The sequence below is a fragment of the Phasianus colchicus genome, chromosome 39 (genome assembly GCF_987193195.1).
Source record: "Phasianus colchicus chromosome 39, bPhaCol1.hap1.1, whole genome shotgun sequence".
Taxonomy (NCBI): domain Eukaryota; kingdom Metazoa; phylum Chordata; class Aves; order Galliformes; family Phasianidae; genus Phasianus; species Phasianus colchicus.
In genome coordinates, this window is record NC_143474.1 from 2126714 (window position 1) to 2145097 (window position 18384).

General features: G+C 57.6%; 1 protein-coding gene across 1 annotated transcript in view; it reads left to right on the forward strand.

The window, feature by feature from the left end:
• Nucleotides 1-18384, forward strand: part of RNF31 (ring finger protein 31) — a 28851-nt gene that overhangs the window by 226 nt on the left and 10241 nt on the right. The window contains exons 2-14 of the mRNA XM_090130112.1: nucleotides 213-1577; nucleotides 3731-3868; nucleotides 5392-5532; nucleotides 6690-6743; nucleotides 7850-7892; nucleotides 8574-8832; nucleotides 9228-9357; nucleotides 10268-10624; nucleotides 10922-11167; nucleotides 11583-11762; nucleotides 13300-13524; nucleotides 15138-15311; nucleotides 17190-17288. Of these exons, the coding sequence (XP_089986238.1) occupies nucleotides 216-1577; nucleotides 3731-3868; nucleotides 5392-5532; nucleotides 6690-6743; nucleotides 7850-7892; nucleotides 8574-8832; nucleotides 9228-9357; nucleotides 10268-10624; nucleotides 10922-11167; nucleotides 11583-11762; nucleotides 13300-13524; nucleotides 15138-15311; nucleotides 17190-17288 (3408 nt within the window). The 5' untranslated portion in view covers nucleotides 213-215. The remainder of the gene's footprint in view (nucleotides 1-212; nucleotides 1578-3730; nucleotides 3869-5391; nucleotides 5533-6689; nucleotides 6744-7849; nucleotides 7893-8573; nucleotides 8833-9227; nucleotides 9358-10267; nucleotides 10625-10921; nucleotides 11168-11582; nucleotides 11763-13299; nucleotides 13525-15137; nucleotides 15312-17189; nucleotides 17289-18384) is intronic.

Consider the following 18384-nt stretch of genomic DNA (forward strand, 5'->3'; position numbering starts at 1 on the left):
CCACTGACCCCAAATCCGGGCCCCCATCCCTCCGTGCTTCCCGACGGCCCCGAATCTCCCCCCCATCCCCCTCCCACCCCAAAACAAAACAAAACAAAAACACCGTTTCGGGTCTGCGCTCCTCCCCCCCCCCCCCCCCAACCCCTTGTGCGGATTTTGGGGCGGATTTTCCCGTTTTCAGGGGTTTTAATTTGGTTGCGGTTTGCATTCAGGCAATGGCGCAGCCGCCCCCGGGGGTCCTCGGCGCGCCGGAAGTGACGTGCGGAGAAAAAGGGCCGCCACCGGAAGTGGTAGAACCCGGATGGAGGGGACTGGCGGAAAAAGGGAATGGGGGCAGCCAACCAATGGGAGGAGGCGGCGGGGAAAGTGGGCGGGTCCAAGCGGTAGGAGGAGCCAATGGGGAGAGTGGGAGGGTCCTCGCGGTGGGAGGAGCCAATGAGGAAAGTGGGGGAGGCCAAGCGATGGGAGGAGCCATTGGGGTGACCCCGCCAATGGGAGGAGCCAGTGGGGAAAGTGGGCGGGCCCAAGAGGTGGGAGGAACCAATGGGGAAAGTGGGCGGGTCCTCGGGGTGGGCGGAGCCACCGTGGGGACCCCGCCAATGGGAGGCGCTACAGGGGGGGCTCTGCCAATGGGAGGAGCCAATGGGGAAAGTGGGCGGGCCCAAGCGATGGCAGGAGCCAATGGGGAGAGTGGGCGGATCCTTGAGGTGGGCGGAGCCAGTGTGGGGACCCCACCAATGGGAAGCGCTGCTGGGGGCGGCCCACCAGTGGGAGGAGCCAATGGGGAAAGTCGATGGATCCTTGAGGTGGGCGGAGCCAGTGTGGGGACCCCACCAATGGGAAACGCTGCTGGGCAAAGTGGGCGGGATCAGGAGGGGGGTGGAGCCACTGTGGGGATCCCACCAATGGGAGTTGCCACTGGGCAAAGTGGGCGGGATCAGGAGGTGGGCGGAGCCACCGTGGGTATCCCACCAATGGGAGGAGCTACAGGGGTGACCCCACCAATGGGAGGCGGCAGTGGGCATAGTGGGCGGGATCAGGAGGTGGGCGGAGCCACCGTGGGTATCCCACCAATGGGAAGCGCTGCCGGGGGCGGCCCACCAATGGGAGGAGCCAATGGGGAAAGTGGGCGGGTCCTTGGGGTGGGCGGAACCACCATAGGGACCCCACCAATGGGAAGCTCTGCTGGGGGCGGCCCACCAATGGGAGGAGTCTGTGGTGGAAGTGGGCGGGACCAGCCGACAGGAGCAGCCAATGAGGGGAGCGGGCGGGTTTTCGAGGTGGGCGGAGCCACGGTGGGGAACCCACCAATGGGAAGCGGCGTTGTGCAAAGCGGGCGGGCCGAAACTCTTCCGGGAGCCAATGAGAGCGACGGGGGCGTCGTTAATGAGCCGGACGTTAACGAGGCCGGTGCTAACGAGGCTGCGCTGTGGGCGGAGTTGGAGGCGGAGCTTCGGAGGTGTCCCGGAGGCCCCGCCCCCCCCGCCCTCTGGGCTCTGGTGGCTCAGCCTGCGGCTCCCAGCCGGAAGTGCCGCTTCGTGGACGGGGCTGCGCTGCTGAGAGGCGACGGAAAGGGGGTGAGCGCTAATTAGCGGGGGGTAATTAGCGAGGGGGGGGTTGGGGGAGGCTTTGGGGTGGTTATAAGGGGGGGTGGAGGGGGTATGGGGGGGAATTGGGGGGTTATCAGGGGGTATGAGGTGGTTATTGGGGGGTATTAGGGAGTTATTAGGGGGTATGAGGTCATTAATTGGGGGAATTTGGAGATTATTAGGGTTATTAGGTGGTTATTAGTGTTATTAGGGGGTATGAGGTGGTTATTAGGGGGCATTGGGTGGTTATTACGGGGTATTAGGTGGTTATTAGGAGGTATTAGGTGGTTATTAGGGGCTATTAGGGGGTTATTAGGGGGTATTAGGTCATTAATTAGGGGAATTTGGGGATTATTAGGGTTATTAGGTGGTCATTAGGGGGTATGAGGTGGGTATTAGGGAATATTAGGGGGTTTTTAGGCGTATTAGGTGGTTATTAGGGGGTATTAGATCATTAATTGGGGGAATTTTGGGGATTATTAGCGTTATTAGGTGGTCATTAGGGTTATTAGGAGCTATTAGGTGGTTATTAGGGGGTATTAGGTGGTTATTAGGGGGTATTAAGTCATTAATTGGGGGAATTCGGGGATTACTAGTGTTATTAGGTGGTTATTAGGCGGTTATTAGGGGGTATTAGGGGGTTATTAGGGGGTATTAGGTCATTAATTGGGGGAATTGGGTGGTTATTAGGGGGTATGAGGTGGTTATTAGGGGGTATTAAGTCATTAATTGGGGGAATTTGGGGATTATTAGGGTTATTAGGTGGTTATTAGGGTTATTAGGAGCTATTAGGTGGTTATTAGGGGGTATTAGGGGGTTATTAGGGGGTATTAGGTCATTAATTGGGGGAATTGGGGGGTTATTAGGGGGTATGAGGTGGTTATTAGGGGGTATTAGGGAGTTATTAGGGGGTATTAGGTCATTAATTATGGGAATTTGGGGATTATTAGGGTTATTAGGTGGTTATTAGTGTTATTAGGAGGTATGAGGTGGTTATTAGGGGGCATTGGGTGGTTATTAGGGGGTATTAGGTCATTAATTGGGGGAATTAGGGGGTTATTAGGGGGTATTAGGCGGTTGTTAGGGAGTATGAGGTCATTAATTGGGGGAGTTTGGGGATTATTAGGGTTATTAGGTGGCTATTAGGGGCTATGAGGTGGTTATTAGGGGGTATTAGGTGGTTATTAGGGGGTTATTAGGGGGTATTAGGTCATTACTTGGGGGAATTAGGTACTTATTAGGCGCATTAAGTGGTTATTGGGGGAATGTGGGGATTATTAGGGTTATTAGGTGGTTATTAGGGTTATTAGGAGGTATTAGGTGGTTATTAGGGGGCATTAGGTCATTAATTGGGGGAATGGGGGTGGTTATTAGGGGTTATTAGGTCATTAATTGGGTGGTCACGTGAGGCTATTAGGTGGTTATTAGGGGAATGGGTCAGTAATTAGGGGGAAATTGAGAGTAATTAGAGAGTAATTGGGGGTAATTAGGGGAGAACTGAGAGTAATTAGAGTGGAATTGGCAGTAATTAGGGTGGGATTGGTGGTAATTAAGGAGAAATTGGTGGTAATTAGGGATAAATTGATGGTAATTAGAAGGGAATTGGCAGTAATTAGAGGGGAACTGAGAGTAATTAGATGGAAACGGGGTAATTAAAGCAGAACTGAGAATAATTAGAGGAAAATTAGGATAATTAGGGGTAATTGGGGGTAACTAGAGGGGAAGCAGAGTGATTACAGGGAAATTGAGAGTAATTAGAGAGTAATTGGGGTTAATTAGTGGGGAATTGGCAGTAATTAGAGAGGAACTGAGGATAATTACAAATAGAGGGTAATTACGGGTTAATTGAGAGTAATTAGAAGGGAACTGAGGATAACTAGAAAGGAATTGAGAGTAATTAGCGGAAAATTGAGGGTAATTAGCGATAATTGGGGTTAATTAGAGAGTAATTAGAGGCAATTAGGGGGGAACTGGAGCTAATTAGCGCGGAACTAAGGGCAATTAGTGCGGCATTGCGGCTCATTAGAGCATATTAATGGCTAATTGGGGCCCACTGTGGGTAAACAGCGGCCGATGGGGGGACGCCGAGGTCTCTTAAACCCCAATTAGCCGCAACCGAAGGTTAATTAGCGCTTAATTAGGGCCCGCAGGCTGCGGGGCGGACACTGCGCGTGCTGGAGAAATGCGGCAGGAATTTACTGCACTTCCGGCCCCCCCCCGCCTGGCAGCGCCTGCGCTGCCCCAGCCCGGCCCTGCGCCCCGACCCCCCCGTCATCCAGGTTCGTTAGCGCTAATTAGCACTAATTAACGCCGCCTCACCCCGGCCCTCCTGTTGGCCTGGGCCTGGGGATGCGCCTGGCCACGCCCCCTCTTCCCCCAGGCCACGCCCCCCTCTTCCCCCAGGCCACGCCCCCCTTTTCCCCCAATCCACGCCCCCCTTTTCCCCCAATCCACGCCCCCCCCTTTTCCCCCAATCCACGCCCCCCTTCTCCCCCGGGCCACGCCCCCCCTCTTTCCCCAGGCCACGCCCCCTCTCCGCCCCCAGGCCACGCCCCCCACTTCCCCCATTCCACGCCCCTCCGCCTTCCTCCCCCAGGCCACGCCTCCCCTTTCTCCCCCAGGCCACGCCCCCCCTCCGGCCCAGGCCACGCCCCCCTTCTTCCCAAGGCCTCGCCCCCCACTTCCCCAAGGCCACGCCCCCCTTCTCCCCCATTCCACGCCCCCCCCTTCTCCCCCAGGCCACGCCCCCCTTCTCCCCCAGGCCACGCCCCCCTTTCCACAGGCCACGCCCCCCCTTTTCCCGGCCACGCCCCCCCTTTCCCAGGCCACACCCCCCCCCTTCGGCCCAGACCACGCCCCCCTTCTCCTCCTTATTCAGGCCTTGTCGTTCTCCTGTAGACCACGCCCCCTTTCTTTCTGGCCACGCCCACTATGTAGGCCATGCCCCCTTTCAGGCCACGCCCACTATGCTGTAGGCCACGCCCTCCTCTCTTCCAGGCCACGCCCCACAGAGACCCCATATGGCCTTCTAGAGCCCCATAGAGACCCCATAGAGCCCCATTGAGACCCCATAGAGCCCCATGAATCCCCATATGGCCTTCTAGAGCCCCATAGAGACCCCATAGAGCCCCCTAAAGCCCCATATGGCCTTCTAGAGCCCCATAGAGACCCCATAGAGCCCCATAGAGCCCCATAGAGCCCCATATGGCCTTCTAGAGCCCCATAGAGACCCCATAGAGCCCCATAGAGACCCCATAGAGCCCCATAGAGCCCCATATGGCCTTCTAGAGCCCCATAGAGACCCCATAGAGCCCCATAAAGACCCCATAGAGCCCCATGAAGCCCCATATGGCCTTCTAGAGCCCCATAGAGACCCCATAGAGCCCCATTGAGACCCCATAGAGCCCCATAGAGCCCCATATGGCCTTCTAGAGCCCCATAGAGACCCCATAGAGCCCCATAAAGACCCCATAGAGCCCCATGAAGCCCCATATGGCCTTCTAGAGCCCCATAGAGACCCCATAGAGATCCCATATGGCCTCATAGAGCCCCGTAGAGACCCCATAGGGCCTTACAGAGCCCCATAGAGCCTCATAGAGCCCCATAGAGACCCCATAGAGCCCCATGAATCCCCATATGGCCTTCTAGAGCCCCATAGAGCCCCATAGAGACCCCATAGAGCCCCATAGAGCCCCATATGGCCTTCTAGAGCCCCATAGAGACCCCATAGAGACCCCATAGAGCCCCATAGAGCCCCCTAGAGACCCCATAGAGCCCTAACCCCCCCCTGGGTGCCCCCCAGGTGCTGTCCCAGCTGGGTTACACGCAGGGGGGTCCCCAAGGTCGCAGTTTCCCCCCCGGCGCCCAGCCCGACCCACAGCGGGTGGCGGCTGTGACTGCGGAGCTGCTGCTGCTCAGAACCGAGCTGGAGCTGCTGCTGGCTGTGAGATGGGGGGTTTGGGGGGGTATGGGGTGGTTAGGGGGGATATGGGGTGGGTAGGGGGGGATATGGGGTGGTTGTGGTGGATATGGGGTGGTTAGGGGGTCCTTAGGGGGGATATGGGGTGGTTATGGGGTCCTTAAGGGGGTTATGGGGTGGTTATGGGGGGATATGGGGTGGTTAGGGGGTCCTTAGGGGGGATATGGGGTGGTTATGGGGTCCTTAAGGGGGTTATGGGGTGGTTATGGGGGGATATGGGGTGGTTAGGGGGTCTTCAGGGGGGATATGGGGTGGTTGTGGGGGATATGGGGTGGGTAGGGGGGGATATGGGGTGGTTATGGGGTCCTTAGGGGGGATATGGGGTGGTTATGGGGGGATATGGGGTGGTTGTGGGGGGATATGGGGTGGTTATGGGGTGGTTAGGGGGGTTATAGGGTGGTTATGGGGGGATATGGGGTGTTTAGGGGGTCCTTAGGGATCATTATGAGGGGATATGGGGTGGTTATGGGGGGATATGGGGTGGTTATGGGGTGGTTAGGGGGGTTATGGGGTGGTTAGGGGGGATATGGGGTGGTTATGGGGTGGTTATGGGGGGATATGGGGTGGTTAGGGGGGATATGGGGTGGGTAGGGGGGGATATGGGGTGGTTAGGGGGTCCTTAGGGGGGTTATGGGGTGGTTATGGGAGGATATGGGGGGGTTATAGAGGGTAATGGGGTGGTTATGGGGTGGAATAGGGGGATATGGGGGGGGTTAGGGGGGATATGGGGTGGTTAGGAGGTCCTTAGGGGGGATATGGGGTGGTTATGGGGGGATATGGGGTGGTTAGGGGGTCTTTAGGGGGGATATGGGGGGTTATGGGGGGATATGGGGTGGTTATGGGGTCCTTAGGAGGGTTATGGGGTCATTATGGGAGGTTATGGGTTTATTGTGGGGTTTATGGGGTGATTATGGGGTGGTTATGGGGTCCTTAAGGGATCTATGGGGTGGTTATGGGGTTCTTAGGGGGCCATGAGGAGTTATGGGGTCACTTTGGGGTCCCTACTGGTCCGTACTGGTCCATACTGGTTCTTACTGGTCCGTACTGGTCCATGCTGGTCCGTACTGGTCTATACTGGTTCCTACTGGTTCTTACTGGTCCATACTGGTGCGCGCCCGCAGAACAAACACCCCAACCCCCACCTCATCACCCCCGTCCTGGAGGGAACCCGCGAGGTGAGCACTGCTCCGTACTGGTCTGTACTGGTCTGTACTGGGCCATACTGGGTCATACTGGTTCGTACCGGTCTATACTGGTGCGTACTGGTGCGTACTGGTCCATTCTGCTCCATACTGGTCCATACTGGTCTGTAATGGTTCATTCTGGTCCATAATGGTCTGTACTCATCTATACTGGTCCGTACCAGTCCGTTGTGGTCCGTACTGGTCTGTACTGGTCCATACTGGTCTGTACTGGTCTATACTGGTACATACTGGTCTGTACTGGTCCATACTGGGCCATACTGGTCAGTTCTGGTCCGTACTGGTCCATACTGGTCCGTACTGGTCCGTAGTGGTCCATTCTGCTCCATACTGGTCCATACTGGTCCGTACTGGTCCATTCTGGTCCATACTGGTTTGCACAGGTCTATACTGGCCTGTACTGGTTCGTGGTGGTTTATGGTGGCCTATACTGGTCCATACTGGTCCGTACTGGTCCATTCTGGTCCATACTGGTTTGCACAGGTCTATACTGGCCTGTACTGGTTCGTGGTGGTTTATGGTGGCCTATACTGGTCCATACTGGTTTACAGCAGTCAATACCTGCTCATACTGGTTTGTATCGGTTTGTGGTGGGCTGTACTGGTTTATACTGGTCTGTACTGGTTTATATTAGCGCTTACTGGCCCATACTGGTTTATACTGGCCTATACTGGTTTATACTGGGTCACATTGATCTATGTTAGTCCATACTGGTCCATATTGGTTTATGTTAGTTCATACTGGTCCGTACTGGTTTATACTGGTTCATACTGGTTTATACTGGCCCACATTGATCTACGTTAGTCCATACTGGTCCATACTGGTTTACGTTAGTTCATACTGGTCCACACTGGTTTATACTGGCCTATACTGGTCCATGCTGGTTTATACGGGCCTATACTGGTTTATACTGGTTTACGTTAGCTCATACTGGTCCATACTGGTTTATGCTAATCTATACTGGTCCATATTGGTTTATATGGGCCTATACTGGTTTATACTGGTTTATGTTATTTCATACTGGTCCATGCTGGTTTATACTGGTCCATACTGGTTTATGCTGGTTTTCTCTGCCCCAGGAGCCCAAGGAGCTGCTGGAGTCGGATGGGGACAGAGAGGAAGGTGGGGATCTGTGGGGTGGGGGATCCATGGGGTTTTTATGGGGTGGGGGGGATCTATGGGGCTGGGTGGGATCTGTGGGGTTTCTATGGGGCTGGGTGGGATCTATAGGGCTTCTATGGGGCCAGGTGGGATCTGTGGGGTTTCTATGGGGCTGGCGGGGATCTATGGGGCCGGGTGGGATCTGTGGGGCTTCTATGGGGCTGGGTGGGATCTGTGGGGCTTCTATGGGGCCGGGTGGGATCTACAGGGTTTCTATGGGGCCGGGTGGGATCTACGGGGTTTCTATGGGGCTGGGTGGGATCTATGGGGTTTCTATGGGGTTTCTATGGGGCTTCTATGGGGCCGGGTGGGATCTACGGGGTTTCTATGGGGCTGGGTGGGATCTATGGGGTTTCTATGGGGTTTCTATGGGGCTTCTATGGGGCTGGGTGGGATCTATGGGGCTTCTATGGGGCTCTGTGGGGTTTTGTGGGGTTTCTATGGGGCTGGGAGGAGACTATGAGGTTCTATGGGATTTCTATGGGGCTGGCTGAGGTCTATGGGGTTTTGTGGGGTTTCTATGGGGCTGGGAGGGATCTATGGGGTTTCTGGGGTTCTATGGGGTTTCTATGGGGCAGGGGAGCATCCTATGGGGCTGGAGGGTGCTATAGGGCACTGGGTTGACCCTATATGTCCCCACAGGAGCGGCCCCACATGCGACCCCCACGGTGGGGGGGAAAGGTATGGCGCTTGTGGGGTTTCTATGGGGCGCTTGTGGGGTTTCTATGGGGTGCTGTGGGGTCCCTATGGGGTCTCTGTGGGTTTCTATGGGGTATCTGTGGGGTTTTACGCAGTCTTACGATGTGGTGCTATGGGGCGCTGTGGGGTTTCTATGGGGTCCCTATGGGGTTCCTATGGATCTTTATAGGGTCTCTATGGGGTCCTTATGGGAGTCGTTATAGGATCTTTATGGGGCCACTATGGGTCTCTATGGGTTCCTTAGAGGTCCCTATGGGGTCTCTATGGGTTTCTATGGGGTCCCTATGGGGTCTCTATGGGTTCCTTAGGGGTCCCTATGGGGTCTCTATGGGTTTCTATGGGGTCCCTATGGGGTCTCTATGGGTTCCTTAGGAGTCCCTATGGGGTCTCTATGGGTTTCTATGGGGTCCCTATGGGGTCTCTATGGGTCGTTAAAGGATCTTTATGGGGTCCCTACGGGTCTTATGGGTCCCTATGGGTCTCTGTGGGGGTCTCTATGGGTCTTTTGGGGTCCTTATGGGGTCTTATGGGTCGCTGTGTGTCTCCACGGCGTCCCTATGGGCCTTATGGGGTCGTTATGGGGTCGCTATGGGGCAGCCCCCCAGGCTCGCGCTCGCCGTGGCTGTGGCCCTGCACGTCCTGCACCTTCCTCAACGTGGCTCCCGCTGTGCTCTGCGCCGTCTGTGAGCGCCCGCGCCTGGCCCCACGGCCTCCCCCTGCCCCACAGGTAACCCCCGCCCCATAAAAAACCCCATAGAGCCCCGTACGTCCCCCCCAGCCCATAAAAACCCCATAAAATCCCATACATCCACTTCCGCCCCATAAAAAACCCCATAGAGCCCCGTAGATCTCCCCCGCCCCATAAAAAACCCCATAGATCCCTGTACATCCCTCCCACCCCATAAAAATCCCATAGAATCCCATATATCCACCTCTGCCCCATAAAAACCCCATAGAGCCCCGTACATCCCCCCCACCCCATAAAACCCCCGTAGAATCCCATGCATCCCCGCCCACCCCATAAAAACCCCATAGAACTCCGTAGACCCTTCCCAGCCCCATAGATCGCCCCCCACCCCATAAAAAACCGCAGAGACCCCCGTACGTCCCCCCTGCCCCATAAAAATCCCATAAATGCCCATACATCCCCCCACCCCCATAAAAACCCCATAGAATCCCATGCATTCCTGCCCACCCCATCAAAACCCCATAGAACTCTATAGACCCTTCCCAGCCCTAAACATCACCCCCCACCCCATAAAAATCCCGTAGATCCCCATACATCTCTCCCACCCCATAAAAACCCTATAGAATCCCATACATTCTCCTCCGCCCCATAAAAACCCCATAGAATCCTATGCATCCCCGCCCACCCTGTAAAAACCCCATAGAACTCCATAGACCGTTCCCAGCCCCATAGGTGCCCCTCACCCCATAAAAATCCCATAGAACCCCATAGATCCTCCCCAACCCCATAAAAACCCCACAGATCCCCACAGATCCCCCCCACCCCATAAAAACCCCACAGATCCCCACAGATCCTCCCCAGCCCCATAAAAACCCCATAGAACCTTATGGCTCCCCCTGCCCCATAGATTCCCCCAAATTTCCCCCATTTCCCCCAACCGACCCCGCAGAACGGAGCCCCGCAGCGCCATATCGCGACGTACGGGGACGTATCGCGACACGGCGACCCGTCAGAACCTGGAGACCTGTCACGACGTGACGACATATCGCGATATGCGGATATATCGCGACATATGGGCTCGATATCGCGACCTCAGGGTTCGTCAGGGCACGAAGAGCCACCAGGACGCGGGAATCTATCACAATACGGGGGTATATTGCGACACGAGGGCCCGTCGCGACACAAAGACCCATCGGGACGTGCGAATCTATCGCGATATGGGGATATATCGCGATACGAGGACGCGGAGCAGCGGCGGCAGGAGAAGCTGCGGAGAGATGGGATGAGGACGGTGCAGATGGTGCGGGTAAGGACCCCAAAATGACCCCAAAATCGGCCCCAAATGACCCAAAATCGGCCCCAAATGACCCAAAATGGCCGCAAACCCAAAATGGCCTCAAATGACCCCAAAAGGGCCTCAAACAGACCCTAAAAAAGGCCCCAAAACGGATCCTAAATGGACCCTAAATGGCCCCAAAAAGGTCTGAAATAAACCCCAAAACGACCCCAAAATGGCCTCGAATGACCCCGCCCCCTTTTTCTCTGGCCCCGCCCCCTTTTTTCTCTGGCCCCGCCCCCTTTTCCTTGTGGCCCCGCCCCCCAGGAGGCGGAGTCCCAGTCGGTGCCGGTGGAGGCGGTGCTCGGATTGGCTCAGGCCGCCGGGGGCGGGGCCAAAGGGGCGCTGCTTCGAGCCAGGGCGGCGCTGGGGGCGGAGCTGCGCCTTTTGATGACGTCATCGGGGAGCGACGCTTCCGGCCCCGCCCTAAAGGAAGCCGCCGTCGCCTGGATCAGGGCGCGCGGAAGTCCCGCCCTCGCCTTGCAAGGCATGATGGGAGAGAGGAGGAGGAAGGTGGGTGAAGCCTCGAAGGGTGGGTGGGCTCTGATTGGCTGCTGGGCCGGAAGGGGTGGGGCTTACGGCGGCAGAAGGGGGTGGGGCTTAAAACAGTGGGATCTGATTGGCTGCAAGGTTAGTAAAAGGTGGGGACTAAGGGGGGTCGGATCTCATTGGCTGATGGGCTGCAAAGGTGACAGCTGATTGGTTGATGGATCAGAAAGGGTAGTGCCTATGGGGGTGGGACCTGATTGGCTGCGGGCCCGGAAAAGGCGGTGCCCATGGGCTGGGATCTGATTGGCTGCGGGTCCCAAGGAGCTGGGGCGGGAATTTGTTTCCCGGAGGGGCCGCGGGTCGGCCTTACTGGTTTCTACTGGTCCATACTGGTTTCTACTGGTTCATACTGGTTCATACTGGTCCGTACTGGTCGCAGCTCCGCACCCTGCTCTCCCTGGGCTTCCCCCGCTCGGAGGCCGAGCCCGCCCTGCATCACGTGGGTTGGTCCCTGCGCCGGGCTTTACCGGAAGTGCAGCGCCGGAAGCTCCGCCCCTTCCTGTCCCGCCTTTGGGAGCCGGAAGAGCCGCCGCTGGATTTCGGCTGCGGGGATCAGCAGGTGCGGCTCTGCGCTGCGGCCTACTGGGATCTACTGGGATCTACTGGGACGAACTGGGGCGGCCCTCGGTGCGGCTTTTCCTTGCTGGTTCAGCTGGGAGCGCTGCCGTGGCCACAGCTGGGGCGGTTATGGGGTATTGGGGGTCTCTATAGGGTCACTATGGGATTCCTGTGGGCCTCTATGGGATTCCTGTGGGGCTCTGTGGGTTCCTATGGGGCCTCGGTGGGTCTCTATGGGTCTCTGGGGGTATCTATGGGTGCTTATGGGGTCTGTGGGTCTCTATGAGTCCTTAAGGGGTTTCTGTGTGTCCCTATGGGGTCCCTATGGGGTCTGTGGGTCCCTATGGGGTCCCTATGGGGTTTGTGGGTCCCTATGGGGTTTGTGGGTCCCTATGGGGTTTCTGTTTGTTCCTATGGGGTCCCTACAGGGTCTGTGGGTTCCTATGGGGTCCCTATGGGGTCTGTGGGTCCGTATGGGGTTTCTGTTTGTCCCTATGGGGTCCCTACGGGGTCTGTGGGTCTCTATGGGTCCCTGTGGGGTTTCTATGTGTCGCTATGGGGTCCTTATGGGTCTCTGTAGGGCTCTCTGGGTCTCTGTGGGGCTCTATGGGGTTCCTGTGGGTCTTTATGGGCCTCTATGTGTCTTTATAGGGTTTCTATGAGTCCCTATCGAGTCTGCGTGTTCCTACGGGGTCCCTATGGGGTCTATGGGGTTCCTATGGGGTCTGTGGGTCTCTATGGGTCCCTGTGGAGTTCCTTTGGGGTCCCAACGGATTGCTATGGGTCCAGTGGCTCCCTGTGGGTCCTTATGGGTCTCTATGGGGTCCCAGTGGATCGCTATGGGTCCAGTGACTCCCTGTGGGTCTTTATGGGGTCCCTATGGGGTCCCAACGGATTGCTATGGGTGCAGTGGCTCCCTGTGGGTCCCTATGGGGTCCCTATGGGTCTCTATGGGTCCCAATGGATCCCTATTGATCCTTATACCTCCAGTGGGTCCCTATGGGTTTCCATGGGGTCCCAATGGATCGCTATGGGTCTAGTGGCTCCCTGTGGGTCCCTATGGGTCTCCATGGGGTCCCAACGGATTGCTATGGGTTCAGTGACTCCCTGGGTCTCTGTGGGGTCCCAGTGGATCGCTATGGGTCCAGTGACTCCCTATGGGGTCCCTATGGATCCCTATGGATCCTTATGCATCTTTATGGCTCCGGTGGGTTCCCATAGGTCGTTATGGGTCTGTATGGATCTTTATAGGGTCTCTGTGGGGTCCCAGTGGATCGCTATGGGTCCAGTGACTCCCTGTGGGTCTTTATGGGGTTCCTATGGGTCTCTATGGGGTCCCAACTGATTGCTATGGGTCCAGTGGTTCCCTGTGGGTCCCTATGGATTCCTATGGATCCTTATGCATCTTTATGGCTCCGGTGGGTTCCCATGGGTCTTTATGGGTCTCTATGCGTCTTTATAGGGTCCCTGTGGGGTCCCTGTGGTTCCCTATGGCCCTGCAATGATTCCTACGGGGTTTTTGCTGCTTCTTCCCCCAGGCTCTGGCCCGCAGGGCTCTGGCCACGCTGTCCCTGCCCAGCTGGGGCCGCGCCACGCTGTTTGTGGCCATGGGCCGGGAATTGGGGCTGAGCCCCGGCTCGGCCGCGGCGCCGGGTTTGAAGGCGCTGCTGGAAGCCGTGCGGAGCTGCGCAGACCGGGCCCAGATCCGACGGCGCCTGCGCTGCGACTGCGCCGTGTGCGGATGGGCGCTGCCCAGGGAGCAGGTGGGGGCAGCACGGGGGCAGCACGGGGCTACGGGGGGTGCTGTGGGGCTGGGAGGGGTGGATGTGGGGCTGGGAGGATGGTATGGGGGTTGGTATGGGGATGGGAGGGTTGTTATGGGGCTGGGAGGATGGCATGGGGCTGGGAGGGTTGCTGTGGGGGTGGGAGGGTTGTTATGGGGCTGGGAGGATGGTATGGGGGTTGCTATGGGGGTGGGAGGGGATAGGAGGGTTGCTATGGGGATGGGAGGGTTGTTATGGGGGTGGGAGGATGCTATGGGGGTTGCTATGGGGGTGGGAGGGGATAGGAGGGTTGCTATGGGGATGGGAGGGTTGTTATGGGGGTGGGAGGATGCTATGGGGGTTGCTATGGGGGTGGGAGGGGATAGGAGGGTTGCTATGGGGATGGGAGGGTTGTTATGGGGGTGGGAGGATGCTATGGGGGTTGCTATGGGGATGGGAGGATGCTATGGGGGTTGCTATGGGGATGGGAGGGGATGGGAGGGTTGTTATGGGGCTGGGAGGATGGTACGGGGGTTGCTATGGGGATGGGAGGGGATGGGAGGGTTGTTATGGGGCTGGGAGGATGATATGGGGGTTGCTATGGGGATGGGAGGGTTGTTATGGGGCTGGGAGGATGATATGGGGGTTGCTATGGGGATGGGAGGGTTGGTATGGGGATGGGAGGACGCTATGGGGGGTGCTGTGGGGATGGGAGGGTTGTTATGGGGGTGGGGGGATGGTATGGGGGGTGCTGTGGGGATGGGAGGGGATGGGAGGGTTGTTATGGGGCTGGGAGGATGCTGTGGGGTTGCTGTGGGGATGGGAGGGTTGTTATGGGGGGGGGAGGATGCTATGGGGGTTGTTATGGGGTTGGGAGGATGCTATGGGGGGTGCTATGGGGATGGGAGGGGTGGGAGGGTTGCTATGGGGATGGGAGAGGATGCTATGGGGGTTGGTATGGGAGGGTTGTTATGGGGATGGGAGGGTTGTTATGGGGTTGGGAGGATGGTATGGGGGTTGCTATGGGGATGGGAGAGGATGCTATGGGGGTTGCTATTGGAGGGTTGCTATGGGGATGGGAGGATGCTATGGGGGTTGCTATGGCAACGGGGGGATGGTATGGGGGTTGCTATGGGGATGGAGGTTGCTATGGCAACCGGGGGGTTGCTATGGGGATGGGAAGGGTTGCTATGGCAACTTGGGCCGGGCCAATCAGAGCGCCGGGGGTTGCTATGGGAACGGGCCGGGCCAATCAGAGCGTCGCGAGTTGCTATGGGAACGGGAGGCGGGAACGGGAGGCGGGAGTTGCTATGGAAACGAACCCGGCCAATCAGAGCGGCGCAAATCGCTGTGGGAACGCGGAAAGGCGGGAGTTGCCATGGGAACCGCCCCCTAACGGCGGGAGTTGCTATGGCAACGGGAGGGGCGGAAAGGCGGGAGTTGCCATAGCGACGGCGCCATTTTGAGCCGCCATTTTGTGTCCGTGTGGAGACCCGCCGGCGCCATTTTGAGCCCGGAGAGCCGCGCTTTGAGGCGTTAAAAGCTTATCGCAGGCTTGCGCGAAGCTTTAAAGCGGCGTTTTGAGGCCGTTTTGGGTGTTTTTTTTGATACAGATGAGGTGGTTGACGGGCTGCGAGTGCGCCCTGTGCCCCGAGTGCTTCAGGCAGCATTTCACCATCGGGGTGAAGGAGAAGGCCGTGGCTGACCTGGTTTGCCCGGCCTGCGGGCGGCCCGACCTGCGGGATGAGGCGGCGCGGCTCTGCTACTTTTCCACCTTGGATGTGCAGGTAAATGGGGGGGGCATAAAGGGGGTTGTGAGGGGCTTTGTGGGGTTTCTGTGGGGATCTGTAGGAATTTATGCGTTCCTATGGGTCTCTGGGGTTTTTGTGGGGGTCTGTAGGGTTTTATGGGTTCTCTGTGGGTTCCTATGGGGTTTCTGTAGAGTTCTATAGGGGTTTATGGGTGTTTATTAGTTACTATGGGTCCCTGTGGGGTTTTTATAGGGATTTGTAGGGTTTTATGTGTCTTTATGTGGTTTTTGTAGAGATCTACAGAGATTTATGGGCGTTTGTTAGTTTTTAGGGACTCTGTGGGGTCCCTGTTGGGATCTATAGGGCTTTATGGGTCCTTATGGGGTCCCTATGGGGATCTGTAGGGCTTTATGGGTCCTTATGGGGTCCCTATGGGGATCTGTAGGGCTTTATGGGTCCTTATGGGGTCCCTATGGGGATCTGTAGGGCTTTATGGGTCCTTATGGGGTCCCTATGGGGATCTGTAGGGCTTTATGGGTCCTTATGGGGTCCCTATGGGGATCTGTAAGGCTTTATGGATCCTTATGGGGTCCCTATGGGGATCTATAGGGCTTTATGGGTCCTTATGGGGTCCCTATGGGGATCTGTAGGGCTTTATGGGTCCTTATGGGGTTCCTATGGGGATCAGTAGGGCTTTATGGGTCCTTATGGGGTCCCTATGGGGATCTATAGGGCTTTGTGGGTCCTTATGGGGTCCCTATGGGGCTCTATAGGGCTTTGTGGGTCCTTATGGGGTCCCTATGGGGATCTGTAGGGCTTTATGGGTCCTTATGAGTCTTTAGGGTCCCTGGGGGGGTCTCTGTGGGAATCTATAGGACTTTATGGGTCCCTATGAGTCTCTATGGACCCCTGTGGGGTCTGTATGGAATCTATAGGGTTCTGTGGGTCCCTATAGGATCCTTATGGGTCTCTACGGATTTCTATGGGGTTTTTGTGGGTGCTTATGGATCCTTATGGGGTTGGAGGTGTCTATGGGGTTTCTGTGGGTGCTTATGGATCCTTATGGGGTTGGAGGTGTCTATGGGGTTTTTGTGGGTGCTTATGGATCCTTATGGGGTTGGAGGTGTCTATGGGGTTTTTGTGGGTGCTTATGGATCCTTATGGGGTTGGAGGTGTCTATGGGGTTTTTGTGGGTGCTTATGGATCCTTATGGGGTTGGAGGTGTCTATGGGGTTTCTGTGGGTGCTCGTGGATCCTTATGGGGTTGGAGGTATCTATGGGGTTTGTGTGGGTGCCCGTGGATCCTTATGGGGTTGGAGGTGTCTATGGGGTTTCTGTGGGTGCCCATGGATCCTTATGGGGTTGGAGGTGTCTATGGGGTTTCTGTGGGTGCTCGTGGATCCTTATGGGGTTGGAGGTGTCTATGGGGTTTGTGTGGGTGCTCGTGGATCCTTATGGGGTTGGAGGTGTCTATGGGGTTTCTGTGGGTGCTCGTGGATCCTTATGGGGTTGGAGGTGTCTATGGGGTTTGCGTGGGTGTTTTTGGATCCTTATGGGGTTGGAGGTGTCTATGGGGTTTGCGTGGGTGCTCGTGGATCCTTATGGGGTTGGAGGTGTCTATGGGGTTTCTGTGGGTGTTTATGGATCCTTATGGGGTTGGAGGTGTCTATGGGGTTTCTGTGGGTGCCCATGGATCCTTATGGGGTTGGAGGTGTCTATGGGGTTTCTGTGGGTGCTCGTGGATCCTTATGGGGTTGGAGGTGTCTATGGGGTTTGTGTGGGTGCCCGTGGATCCTTATAGGATTGGAGGTGTCTATGGGGTTTCTGTGGGTGCTCATGGATCCTTATGGGGCTGGAGGTGGTCCCTATGGGTCGCTATGGGTCGCTGTGGGTCTGAGCCCCGTTTGCCCCCAGCTGCGGCAGGAGTTGGACCCCCAAACCTACCAGCTGTTCACCCAGAAGCTGACGGAGCGGGAGCTGCTGAGGGACCCCCAGTTCTTGTGGTGCCCGCAGGTGGGGAATTGTGGGGCCCTATGGGGCTGGGGGGGGACTCCTATGGGGTGGGAGGGATTGTGGGGTCCTATGGGGCCGGGGGGAATTGTGGGGCCCTATGGGGCCTGGGGGGGGACTCCTATGGGGTGGGAGGGATTGTGGGGCCCTATGGGGCCGGGGGCGGACTCCTATGGGGTCCTATGGGGCCGGGGGGAATTGTGGGGCCCTATGGGGCCTGGGGGAGGACTCCTATGGGGTGGGAGGGATTGTGGGGCCCTATGGGGCCGGGGGCGGACTCCTATGGGGCCCTATGGGGCCGGGGGGAATTGTGGGGCCCTATGGGGCCTGGGGGGGGACTCCTATGGGGTGGAGGGATTGTGGGGCCCTATGGGGCCGGGGGCGGACTCCTATGGGGTCCTATGGGGCCGGGGGGAATTGTGGGGCCCTATGGGGCCGGGGGGGGACTCCTATGGGGTGGGAGGGATTGTGGGGCCCTATGGGGCCAGGGGCGGACTCCTATGGGGTCCTATGGGGCCGTGGGGAATTGTGGGGCCCTATGGGGCCTGGGGGGGGACTCCTATGGGGTGGGAGGGATTGTGGGGCCCTATGGGGCTGGGGGCGGACTCCTATGGGGTCCTATGGGGCCGGGGGGAATTGTGGGGCCCTATGGGGCCTGGGGGGGGACTCCTATGGGGTGGGAGGGATTGTGGGGCCCTATGGGGCTGGGGGCGGACTCCTATGGGGTCCTATGGGGCCGGGGGGAATTGTGGGGCCCTATGGGGCCTGGGGGGGGACTCCTATGGGGTGGGAGGGATTGTGGGGCCCTATGGGGCTGGGGGCGGACTCCTATGGGGTCCTATGGGGCCGGGGGGAATTGTGGGGCCCTATGGAGCCGGGGGGGGACTCCTATGGGGTGGGAGGGATTGTGGGGCCCTATGGGGCTGGGGGCGGACTCCTATGGGGTCCTATGGGGCCGGGGGGAATTGTGGGGCCCTATGGGATTTATGGGGTTCCTATTGGTTTGGGAGGGCTCTCTGGGGTTTCTATGGGGCCAGGGGGGATCTATGGGGTTGTGTAGGGTTAGAAGTGGTCTATGGGGCTCTATGGGGTTCCTGTG